This window comes from Lycium barbarum, chromosome 1 (genome assembly GCF_019175385.1).
Source record: "Lycium barbarum isolate Lr01 chromosome 1, ASM1917538v2, whole genome shotgun sequence".
Classification (NCBI taxonomy): Eukaryota; Viridiplantae; Streptophyta; class Magnoliopsida; order Solanales; family Solanaceae; genus Lycium; species Lycium barbarum.
The window spans coordinates 155,199,700-155,213,096 of NC_083337.1; the positions used below are offsets into that span (position 1 = coordinate 155,199,700).

Genomic DNA, 13,397 nt, shown 5'->3' on the forward strand with positions numbered 1-13,397 from the left:
CAAACAACTTAATTTTGTTGTCATAGTATTGATTATTGTTGCAAAAAGTACTTTTGACAACAAAAAAAAAAAGTTGTTGCATGTCGTTGCAATAACAGCCGTTGGGAAAAGGTTATGCAACAAATTTTTTTCTTTTTGGTGTCAAAAGTAAGCCCGTTAACCGGTTTAACCGGAACCGGACCGGTAACCGGTTAGGGAACCGGCCGGTTTCCGGTTAAAAAACCGGAACCGTTTAACCGGTTCCGGTTTACCGGTTTGAAACCTCAAACCGAAACCGGCCCGGTTCAAAGTCTCCAAAACCTTTTTTTTTTGTTTTTTGTATTATATATATATATATATATATATATTTATTAGTATATTGTAGGTATATTTACATATGTTATACAAGTTTATAAGTAAAGTTTAAATATTTACTGACTAACAGGCTAACAGCAAGTCAGCAATACAGAATATACGTGTATACATATATATATTAAGTTATATGCTTAAGTTATAGTGTTATACTACATATACCTAAAATTTAGTAAGAATATACGTATATATATCAATATACTTAGGTTATAAACTTAGAAAAAAATTAAGCTATAAATAACATAAGTTATAAGTATATATATATATATATATATATATATATATATATATATATATATATATATATATATATATACTTATAACTTATGTTATTTATAGCTTAATTTTTTTCTAAGTTTATAAATTCGTATATACGTATACATATATATATACCTAAAATATAGTAAGAATATACTTATATATATATCAATATATGTATCAATATACTTAGGTTATATAACTTAATATATATAAATATGTTTAAGTTATATATAACTTATATATATTTATAACTTAATATATATATATATAACACTAAAATAACTAAAATATACTAAGAATATACTTATAATTTATAGTATACTATAAGTATAACTTAAACATATATATATATATATATATATTTTAGTTATTTTTCAAGTATATAACTTTCTAGTTTTTATTTTTAATATGAACACAAGTAAATAGAAGAAAGCTCAATGAGCCATATATTTTATTCATTCTTGGATAACATTTATTTGCAAGTTGTAGTTTTTTTTAACTTGCAAATAATACATGAGTTGTACAGAAATAGTAGAATAATAAAATCACCAATTTTGAATCATTTCGTTAATTTCCCCCATATCATGTTCGGTCATGGAAATATCTTCAAAGTCTTCCATTTGGTCCGGTCCACTAGCTATCAAATCTAATTTCTTCCTCTTCGCCTTCCTCCGCTTCTAAGTTTTGGTTGTGTCGCTCCGATCTTATCCAATCGCGAATGCACACTAGTACTTGCAAGCTAAAGCCGGATAATGAATGTCTATGGTCTCCAATTTACTGTCTTCCTTGGCTAAATGCGCTCTCCGAAGCCACGGTTGATACTTGAACCGTAAGGATATCTCGAGCCATTCTTAAAAGTACCGGATAACTTGCCTTGTACTTCTTCCACCATGCTAAGACGTCCAAGTCATCCAGTTCCTTGATATTCACATTTGGCTGCATCAAATAAAAGTTATATTCATCAAAGTTTGCAGTACAAGAAGAAGTTGGCTGTGAATGTAAAACTTTTAAACCCGACAAGCCCTTTTTGCTACTCTGAGAAGTAGTAGGGCGTGGAGCAACGGGTGTAGCACGTTCTTCCAAACTAGAATAATGAGTAAAAACTTTTCTAAACTCATCATCAATAGCGAGTTCGGCTTCAGCTAAAGATGGTTGAACTCCCTCTTCAATTTCTAAAAATGTATAAATTTAACTAACCAAATTTTTAGTATAAGACACTTTTAAACAAGGATTTAAAAGAGAACCCAATATAAATAAAATTGGGATGGAAAAAAAATACTTCTTAAATTTGATTTTTTTTTATTTATTTAATTAACCACTAAATGGCATAGTGGCTTTTATTTATTACTATACTTTGTAAGAAGTGTTCATTACAGTACATATGCAAAAATCCAAACGGCAACAAAACCCAACAACCAAAATCAAAAGAATACGACAGGTCTGCACATTCTCCATCATTATCATCTTCTTAAATTTGATTATCATTTCAAAAATAGGCACTTGATAACCGGGTTTAGATTTATACTCTTGTAAAACTCTAGCTATTTCCGCTAAGTAGGCTAAAATTTCGATTACCGTGGGATAAAATTATCTAGAAAAAGCAAGAGTTTTATTATAAAAAATTTCTAAGAGTTCAACACATTCTTTAACATCTTCCCAATGCGAAAAATTTAACCAATCATCACTATCAGTATTATATTTGTTGTGAACTTGTTGTATGGGAATCCTATACTGATATGCTTGTTGTAGCATAATGTAAGTGTAGTTTCACCTAATCTCAATTTCTACTTGAATTTTCCTAGGTCTAAGGTTATTTTCCACACAAGCATTCTTAAAATCTCTAATTCTTCCCCTATTAGCATACAAAAAAGAAACGCAACCGCATCTCTAACTTTTTAAACAGAATCTTCAAAATGCCCAAGATCATCTTTAACAATTAAGTTTAAAATGTGACAACTACATCTTACATGAAAAATATTACTTAGCGGAGGCTTTAGTTCTCTTTTTATAAGACCTATCGCCTTTGTATTAATAGAAGCATTATCTAAAGCAATACAAAGTGTTTTTCTTTAATATTAAAAAATCTCATAATAGTAGACATTGAATCCGCTAAAAATTTTCCATCGTGACGACCTTTTCCTTCATCATATAAAAAAGCTATAATTCTTTTTTGCATAACCCAGTTGTCATCAACCCAATGACATGTAATAGCAAAGAAATCTAACTTGTTAAGACTAAGACCCATATCAGCGGTAAGACAAACATTACAATTTAAAGAATTAAATACATGGCGCAAATAAAATCTATATATTTTTAAACAAATCTATAACATCGGCTCTACAAGTACTTCTAGGAATACCCTCAAATAACGGATTATAACAACGTTGAATGTAAGTAACAAACCCCAAACCCGAGGGAAAGGAAAATGGTAAACAATCATAAGCTACCATTTTAGCTATTTCTACACGCTCTTTTTTCTTGTCATACTTAAAATTTCTACCGGTTCGTGGGTCTATCGTCATTTGAATACCCCCCACATTTGAACCCGTTTGCTCTCCCCAAACATCCATATGTTTGGTTCTCATATGACCATTTAGTGTACCCGTTCCACCATCCTTACCAGTTCCTTGCTTAAAACTAAATACTTGTCCACATAGGGTACATGTAGCTGATTGGTTTTCCCTATTCTTAGTCATAAATTTCCAAACTTTAGCTGTTGGCTTACGAGTTCTAGGTGGTTTGTCTTATGTATGTGATTGTGCAGGACATGTATCTCCTATGGGATTTTCGGGGGTTGTGTTTCATCATCATCATCATCTTCATTAAAAGTGTCGGTAAAATGTTGTTGCATTGCCTCATGACCTAAAAGTGGATTATTTCCACCAACATCAATACCTAAATTAGGTGTTTCTTCCACAAATGTTTCCTCATTAAGCCCACTCCTAACAATACCACTACTACTACCGGCACCACGTCTTAATCTCTTTGACATTATTAAATAGAATTAATTTAAATCACAATCAAATAAATCACAAGAAAATAAATTACAACAAATTAAATTGCGTAAATTAAATTGCGTAAATTAAATTGCGAAAAATAAATTGCTAGAATTAAATTGCGTAAATTAAATTGCGAAAAATAAAGATAGAGTTGGAACGAAGGTACCAAATTGCCGGATTAATTTCCAACAAAGTGAAGGCGGTTAGAATTGCAAATCCACCAAAGCTACTTCGAATTGTTGCAAAATCACCAACTCCACCAACAATATTATAATTGCAAAATTAATAATTGAAAGTTGAAACTATAATAAGACTTTGTAATATTTATTTGAGAGAAATATAAAGTGGCTAATTATTGCAAAGTAACTATAATTGAGAGATTGAGATTTGAGAGAAAGAGAAAAGTGAATTGGTGTGAATTAAAATGAAAATGAAGAAGGGTTTATATAGGGGTGGGGGATGGGTTAAAGTGTTAAAAAAAAGTTTGGGGGGTTGAGGGGCCAAAAATTAATTTTATGACCGTTTGGCAACGGCCATTTTTGCAAATGGACCGTTGCCAACGGTCCATTAACGGAAAAAGGCCCAACGCCCAACGGCTATAATTTTTTTTTTTATTTCACCATTTTAACCGGTCCGGTTCCGGTTTTACCGGTTCCGGTTTCAAAAAAATCGGAACCAGACCGGTAATAATTAAACGGTTAACCGGTTCTACCGGTTCCGGTTTTTCCGGTCCGGTTACCGGTTTTAACCGGTTGACGGTTTAGTCAAAAGTACTTTTTGCAACAATAATCAATTTATGGCAACAAAAAAATATTGTTGCCAAATTTCTTTTTTCTTGTAGTGAAGTGACCTCGTACTTAGTACCGTTCCATCTATCCAATTTTATGTGATGCAATTTTTTTAAGCTATTCCAAAAATCAAACAATTTGACGTTAAACTTTCTAATTAATTAACGTATCATTAAAGATGATAGCTACACAAATATCTATGAGCAATGACTTTCTATTAGAATATTAGTAGCTTAAGTTTTTCTTTCTTCCTTAAATTTCTTGCCCAATAAAATTCATCCCATAAATTAGAACGGGGAGTAGAATTTCAAATACGGTGGTTCAATTGAACTTGTGTTTAACACTAGGCCACGATCTCTACTTTATAATTAGTGGTTGTAAACTGGCCTTTTTGTTTTCTACTATCAATTGTCATAGACACCAGCACAACGCTGGAAGACAAACAGGGATCTCAAGGAATATCAATCTTTTCGTATGTACTGTCTCATGCAATTTGCAAAGCAACAAATCCATGCAAATTTTAGGTACTAGACACTTCGTGAATCATCTCTAAACTTTAATGAACGTGTTATGTCGTTATGTATGTTATATGTACGTAGATTTCACTGAAAATGAAAGTTGGAGATTTTACTCTTCATTTCCCAGAAGTTACGTGAATGGACTCAGTTCTACCTCAACTTTTGTATGTTTTGTCACTTTTAATTTTAAAGTGATTTCCCTTCTGATTTTAACGACAAGCTTCTTTTTGACATAAAAAGACCTCCATTATTTCAGTAGATACTTATTTTGAACGCATGTCCATCGTACAGTACACGATAAGGCATGCAAGAGCACCGTCGTCACGTGTCGTTCACGTGCTTAGAGGGGCAAATAACTTGGCCCTCCTAATATTATCGTACCCACACGTTTCATCAAATAATTGATGGCCTGGACTGAATTCAAAAGAATAAGTTTAACATTACACAGTGTGTGATACATTAAATTCTAGCTGGGCACGCTAAAGGTTTTGTAAGTAATTTGATTAGATAGAGAGATGAAAATGAATCTCAGACTTTCAAATTTATTAAAGCACGTATCAACTATATAAGGCTGTATTGATAGCTATTGGAGCAAAACGTAACGGAGCAAACCCCTCCCTTAATTTATAAAGTAGTTTACAAGATTATAGAAAATTATTTACTGCGTTATTTAAGGTAATTGTTGTCTATTATTATTACTATAAGCAATTAGCGATATTGTATATCGTCTTCACATGGTAGTGTAAGTTAAAACTCTTTAATTGATTAACTCTGGGAGTCAGGTGGGGACGTAGGTAGCCTCTAGTGGTACAGGGGGTATATGATTGTCTAGGAGTGATTACAAAACGCATTATGATTTAGGCGACAAACTCTAGATTACGTGTGCCTTTATATATGTAGGACATTATAGTATGTTTCATTTCCTTGTCCAATTCCTTTTAGGTTAGAGATTTATAAAATGGAAACTAGTTCATATTTAGCACAAGAATATTAATGAATCTGAAGCTAATTAAGCAGTAGGAAGGGAAAAAAAAGGAGTTACTTAATGCCGATGAAGTTGTTCCATTCTCTCCTTTTCTATCGTTATGAGGTAGACAATGCTTGAGGATAGGGAAGCAAAAGAAAAAGATATTGGAGGATGGACTTATGTTAGTTAGTAATTGATTATAGGAATAGAATGACTCATCAAGTGATATAATATATATATATATATATATATATATATACTATAGGTTGATGGACAGACAGTCCATATAAATAGAGGCTAATCCCAATTTCACTAGTCGTGGGCTCGTGGCACTATCCTTGTAGGATTACGCCGGATACTTTATTGTTGTCGTCGTCGTCAGTATCCTAATGTATTATGTTCTTGAGTATGTGGTGATAGGGTCCAGTTCAAGGCAACTGTTGATTGGTACTGTTATTAAATCAATGGAGTTGAATGTTATGTTTGTTAATCCTAACTCAAGATTATGTTTTGTGTATTCGTACATTGTATGTTAATTTCTGCCATGGTGATGATTTAATATCTTACAGGATCATGATTAAAAGTAATCAACATTAGCAGGGGAAATTCCAGCTGTTTGTTCCTTAATTACTACCACAATCGTCTTTTGAAGAACTTTTACCTTGGAATTCCTCTTTTTCCCTTTTGGAAAGAAGAAATGCAAGGAAAATTGCTAATTTGCGCAAGTCCTACATACATCATTACTATATAGTTGACTAAGAGCAATTATGTGAATGTTCAAGGATTATTTGATGTAAGATTATGTGTACCAATAGCGGTGCAGATTCTCAAAGGGATGGCTTCTTTTCTTTTTTCAAACAGAATTTCGTGATATTCTTTTTCTTTGACATAAAATTTTTGCCTCCTAATTTGGGCCTTTGGGGATATTATACACGGTTTCAGAATTTTGGTTGTAGCAGTTCTTCGATAGGATATTGTTGGAAGTTTTCATACAGATTTGTACTCCCCACAAGAAGCAATATTTCTTAAGTTGCAGCTAAACTTCTATTAAAAATATTGGATATGTCAGCTTGAGTAAGATATGATAATGTGAAGCCTACAAATTAATAACGAATGAACGCAACTATATATCCATACAGTCAAACCTCTTCATAATTGTCATTTATTATAACGGCATTTCGTTATAACGGTCTGATTTTCTTCGGAACCGATTTTTCATGTTATATTTTATTTCTCTATAACATCATTCTACCTATAACAGCAGTGCCGTTCATTATAGCGGTACACTCTTTGTAAAATTACCTCTCTATAATAGTTATACTCAAATATTGTGTAATACTCCCTCCATGTCAAAAAGAGTGTCCACTTAGCCTTTATTTTTTTATTCAAAAAGGGTGCCCGCTTACCTAATCAAGAAAGAATTAACATTATTTTTTCAGATTTGCCCTTTTTAAGTATTAAGTGACAGAATCCCAATACTTATTTAATTTGGGATAGTTTAGTCAAATTACCTATTTTTGCCTGGGAGTTAGTATTTTCTTAAGAGGTGTGTAAATGGCTAAGTGGACAATCTTTTTGAACCGGGGGAAGTAATCTTTTGTAAGAAATATATTATGTATAAAAATAAAATATTAAATTTTTTGTAGTAATCATCAAGAAGAAGCTATTAAATTCCTTTTTGCTGAAAGTTTGGACAAAAATCTTTGTTAATTCAGGTGTTATATTATCACTAAGAGACTGGACTTTACGAAACAACCTACAATTGTAGAATTCTTACGTCAAACTTGAAATATTTAAATTTTCAATTAATCTAAAATGCATATGCTCCTTAGTACGGTACAACTAGTTACAAATTTATTAGTCACTTCAATTTTTATTAATGAAACAGAAAAATCAATCGAGATTTTAAAATTAACAAATATTTTATTTTCGTTTATAACATATAGAAAAAAAAGTATAGAAAAATAAATTTATGCGTACTTTTGTTCATAACAGCTAATGATATCCAAACATCAAATGCCAGTATGCATACATAACAACACCTCACTATAGCAGCTATGAAATTTTCAGACAAACGCTGCCACTATAGAGAGGTTTGACTGTATAACAAAATATCATGATTAGATGATTTAATTTTCTTTTCTACCTATTTAAGACGTTTTCTTGAGAAAATTATATATAGTTAAAACTTAAAAGCATAAGATTTTCGCATCAAGAAAAGGGTCATGAATTGATTTGTAGCACTTTATAAATTTATTTTAATTTCTATGTCCTTTTTAAGAGATTCTAATTTTTACATAAAAGATATTTTTACAGAGTCATTTTCTTCCGTTCAAATTATAAAGGTTATGTTCATCCATTTCCTCAATATATATCTGTTTGAAATCACCTCCTTTGAATTTTTTGATTCGCTTCTTTCAATGCTTATTGGGTACTTTCAGTTCCCTTTAATTGTGCCTTCTACTTCTCCATCGTCTCCAAACAGTTAAGGTAAAATTAAACCAATGTTTCACTACTAATTTTCCATATTCTCCAAAGCCTCAGTAGTCAGTTCGTACACTAGAAATAATTACACAACTCATTCGGTGTATTAATTTTGCACACATACAGATATAGTCAAGTGTGTGTCTATATATGCATATAAATTGGCCAACCCTTCAATCAGGGGAAAATCACATGGCATGTTTTCTGATGACAAATATAAAACGGTAACTAAATCTCCAATATGAAATTAAGTTTCGTATACTTATAATGTAAAGATTCTTTTATAGTATTAGACTTTCTCAGAAATCACATCTGTAATTAAATTATAGTAGCATGTTAGCTAAATACCATAGTTCTTATGTTATTAGTTAATGTCTATCATAAGGATCACTCATAATTAACTGAAAATTAGCATGATTGTGTAGAAGAAACTTACACGGCATCGAACTTAAATTCTTTATTAAATCAATATAATCCTAGTCCCTAGATTTAAGTTGTATACATCGACGTTCTAAAAGATATTTATGTTATCATGTTAAATTGACCTGCTATAACAGGTTATTAACTCTATTTTTTTCAAGGTATCATATTAGGCTTGATATGAAAAATTAGATGTTATTGTAGGTCAACTTAACCTGATATCGTAATTTTCTTTTTATAATATCTGTGCGCAAATAACTCTATAACCCTACGTACGTACCGATAGTGGTCGCATAGAAAATTAGGAAGTTGCCGGTCCATATTAGTGTTTTAGGTAACATTAAGTTCCCTACCATGGTATCTCATGTGACCGACCATTTATTTCCATTGACCTGGCATTGCTTCTCTCTTAACCCCCACACACTATAAATTAAACTAACTTCACTTATTCTCATCAAACAACTAACTCAAAAATTGACTCTTCAAAAAGAGCAAAAAAGAAATGGCAACAGAACTTGAAATTACGGAGCTTAGATTGGGATTTCTTCCTACTTCGTTGGATCAGAAAAATGAGAAGAAAAGGGTGTTTTCGGATATCGAGAGTGACAGAAGTAGCAGCAATGTTAACGATCATGCTGATGATGTTAAGTGTAGAAACAAGAACCAAGTTGTTGGGTGGCCACCTGTTTGTGCTTACCGGAGAAAGAATAATAATCGTGAAGGATCGAAGAAGTACGTGAAAGTTGGTTTGGATGGTGCTCCTTTTCTTAGAAAAGTTGATTTGAGCAATCACAAGGAATACGATGAATTGGTTATGAATCTTGAAAAGCTCTTCGGGTGCTATGGCATTTGTAAGTTTCTTGTTCCTTCAGTTTATTGTTACTCCAATATATAGTGTTTCATTGAAAACAAAAAAGCATCCATGCAGAATTGCAAGACAAAAATTCAATAAAAGGAATATACTTTAACAAGGGTCTTTACATTGTACATAAATAAACATTCATATTCTACTCCGCAAATTTTTAAACATATAGAAACCTATGATTCAAAATTGCATATGCTATTGGTTTGGTTAGTTTCTGATCATGGTTGGCTCACCAGATCTATTAGCTGAGAAGTAAGCCTTCTTGTGATAATTATCAATGTCTCAACATTAAGAAGCAAATATCAATTTTAACCTGTTAACCATGGTAGGTGACCTATTATAGCGATTGAATTTATATTGACAATGAAACAGTCTCTTTTACACTCGTGTAGAAATCTTGTAAAATTATGCTGTCTAGAATTTCATGGTACCCGGCGACTTGAAACTGAAATTGAATAGAAAAACATAGTAAACTATCTCATTTCTTCGGAGTACTTTTTTTTCCCCAAAAGAATGTCATTTATTTTTGTTTAGAAATACTTTAATATTATTCATTAATATCACTGACTTCTATTAAACCATAAATTTTCAAAGGTTTTATTTTTATTAGATTTTTATGTCCAATTAAACACTATTACTACATAAATTGGACTAAGGGAGTATGATAGTATAAAAAAAATCTTTAGAAATTAGAAAAAAGGAAGACAATTAGACAAAGGAAATAATGAGATGTGGGAATTTGTGGACAGGCGAAGCAATGAAGGATGCAGACAATTCAGAGTACATTCCGATATACGAGGACAAAGATGGAGACTGGATGCTTGTTGGTGACGTTCCTTGGCAGTAAGTTCACTTCACTACCTCTAACACTAAAATTATATACCTTAATAAATTGCATAATTGGATAACTGAACCACTATTAATTGGTATAGTTAGGAGTAATAAAATTTATAAAAATGAGAAACTTGCTACGCTAGTTCACATGCACCTGATTTCTACGTTCCAAGAAAAATAATGTGTACGTCTCAATTACTTTAATGTTTTGTCATTAATATTAGTACATGATTTCTTGGGCAGTTTCCGATCTTATTCAGAAGCAGATTTCTTCGTACTCCGTATACGTAACTGGGTAGGTGTGTGATGTTTCTCATGTGGGTGTGTTGGATTTAAGTTTTCTTTGCTGAATTAAACATTACCACTGAACTTGTCAACGAAAGATCAAGAGAAAAATAAGAATTGATTTTTGTGATAAAGGTAAAAAGTCTCCCCATTATATCCTTTCTTTTTACCGAAGATTAAACCCCATTTTTGGGAAGAACTCCCTGATTATAGGAACACCTTTTGTAAAATTATGTTGAAGCAACAAATTATTCAATCATGTATGATCAAGAATTCTCTTTCTTCATCATCAGCAATCGAATCACTGTTCCCGATTCATGATTCTATTTTATCATCAATCCAATTCCCGTTCATGTTTTTTTCTTTTCTTATCAATGAATAGATCTCTTTACTTATATGATTTAGATGTTTATAAGTTCAATCCTAAGCTGAATTACTTAAAGATAAAATCAAACTAACCGATTTTCAAAAACATTTAATCAAACAAAATTCCAAAAATGTATTTGAAGAAAAGGACCTGAGGTCTAAAGTATCCCCACACAAAGTGAAAAAGCAGTAGAAATTGACTTTGTACAATGATTTCACCTGCCACAATTTCTTCCAGAATTCAGAAAATTGCCGACAAACTTGTAATTTTCCAAGAAATAGTTTTGAATCAGACAAGAATGTCCCAGACGACAACACCAGGGGTCAAGCAGTAATTATCACATTCGAAGCTTTTCTGGACCACGTTTTCTCTTGGACAATCATTAATTCATAGACAATCTTTTCATCTCCTGTTATACGTACTCAATTATGTTTTGAGTATTTCTTACTGTTACCAGCATGCCTATCTCTTTTTTCTTTTCTGTGTATTTTTTTTTTCCTTTTAACTGATCTTTTTGTGGGGAGAAATTAAAGTAGAAAAACTAATGAAGATATTCAATTGTGATTTACAGGATGTTTAGTGAATCATGCAAAAGGCTAAGGATAATGAAGAGATCGGATGCAAAAGTGATAGGGCTTCGAACAAAAGACTTTCTCAAGGGAATGTCCAAAGAGAAATGAGGCCTTTTAATCGCTTGCATTAGTGAGAAATAGAGTGATTGACCACTGGGTTAGTGGCCTCTCATATCATCAATTATGTTAATGTTATATGTTTAATTGTATCTTAATCTGCATCATAATGTAGATGTAATTTTAGGTGTTAAGTAAGACATAATTATACTATTTCCTCTTCTAGCAAATTCTTACGTGACGATTTATGTTGGTTGCTAATTTTGTTATGTGTAATCCAGATAACGTGCTTAAAGCTAGCAGCTACTGTAATACTAGCTTAGCTTTTAGTACAATATATGGAATTTTTTTTTCTCTTCATTTATCTCATTATATATTATTGGTAACTTTGTTTTATAGTAACGTTGAATATGTTGGACTTTAGTCAGGTTTCCCCTATATTTGAAAAATTAATCATCCAATACTGGGACGCTCAGGTAAATATGAGTCTCTATTGAGGCTATCAATTTCATCTTATAAATAGAAGATATAAATTATGTACTCGACACGTCCCCTTATATGCCAGCTGATTATTTACTCTTCTTTTTTATAAGACATGCAAATTATTTTGATAATGCGTGACAGAGATATCCGAATTCAAAACCGTTGAGTATACGTTTTTTTTGCTTTAATTATGTTCCTAACACATGAATTTCCATGGCTACACGCACGAGCTTATGTTATTGATACAGAGTAAAAAGTCACACGACTATATGTGAAATTAGAGACTTGCAACTACAACTATATAACCATCTACAATAAGCCTAATTTGATACTAACTTAGAAAACAAAATAAACAACTTGTTGTAATAGGTAGAAATACAATGTATAATGTTAAAAATATTTATAATGTCAGCGTACACATGTTAAATGACGTCTAACCTAAAGCAAATGCAATAATGCATTGCCCACGATACGTTAGTAGAGCTGTGGTCGTTAGGCAAGTGGATAGTGGCTAAAAGAGAAAATCTTGTTTAACTTGTGGCTAAGTTCGTTCTCTTCCTTAATCTATTCACCTTGATGAGCTTGGATCAATCAAACCCCTAGAACATAGTGAAAAATGTACAATATAATGTCACACGGGCTAGCAGCTTTCTTGGAATCCTAGAAGAGCTAACACAACAATATATAAAAACATTTAAAAAAACAAGTAAATAATAATATACTACATATAGGTTCATGCATCAGGTAAAAATGGCAAGGTTCCGGTATCCATCCAACTCAATTCCCATGCATAATGTATCATTCTCTTGGACTATATATGAAATACAGATGAAATTATTTTAAGTTTCCACTAGAAGCATAACTTGTTATTTTGTTAGCTCTTACATGCATGCATGGTCAGACTTTTCAATCCCTATATTAATTTATCTGTCAAACGTCGTCCTTTTTTGAATTACAATCAGCTTTAGTAGCTAATTATTTCCAAAAGACTCGAGAAACCATGGGAGACTTGTAAACTATGTTCTCAGGTCAAGTTTTTCAATTCTCATACAACGTGAATTAAGGATGTATATACATTAACAAGTCGCGAAGAAGAAAATTAAGAATGTTATTCATTCAGCATTGTCCAAAGGAATTCACTTTGTT

At 31.8% G+C, this 13,397-nt stretch overlaps 1 protein-coding gene across 3 annotated transcripts; it reads left to right on the forward strand.

Moving 5' to 3' along the window:
• Positions 1-9,170: 9,170 nt before the first annotated feature.
• LOC132598510 (auxin-induced protein 22C-like) lies at positions 9,171-12,128 on the forward strand. Of its 3 annotated transcripts, none has more exons than XM_060311443.1 (4): positions 9,171-9,639; positions 10,403-10,496; positions 10,731-10,786; positions 11,711-12,128. In XM_060311443.1, exons 1-4 carry the CDS (start codon positions 9,291-9,293, stop codon positions 11,737-11,739), a joined length of 528 nt encoding a protein of 175 aa, XP_060167426.1. In that variant the 5' UTR covers positions 9,171-9,290; the 3' UTR covers positions 11,740-12,128. The 3 variants fall into 3 exon arrangements, with proteins under 3 accessions (XP_060167426.1, XP_060167434.1, XP_060167420.1); XM_060311451.1 differs by having other exon boundaries at positions 9,172-9,639; positions 10,731-10,782; XM_060311437.1 differs by lacking the exon at positions 10,731-10,786 and having other exon boundaries at positions 9,181-9,639.
• The last annotated feature ends 1,269 nt before the right edge of the window (positions 12,129-13,397 follow it).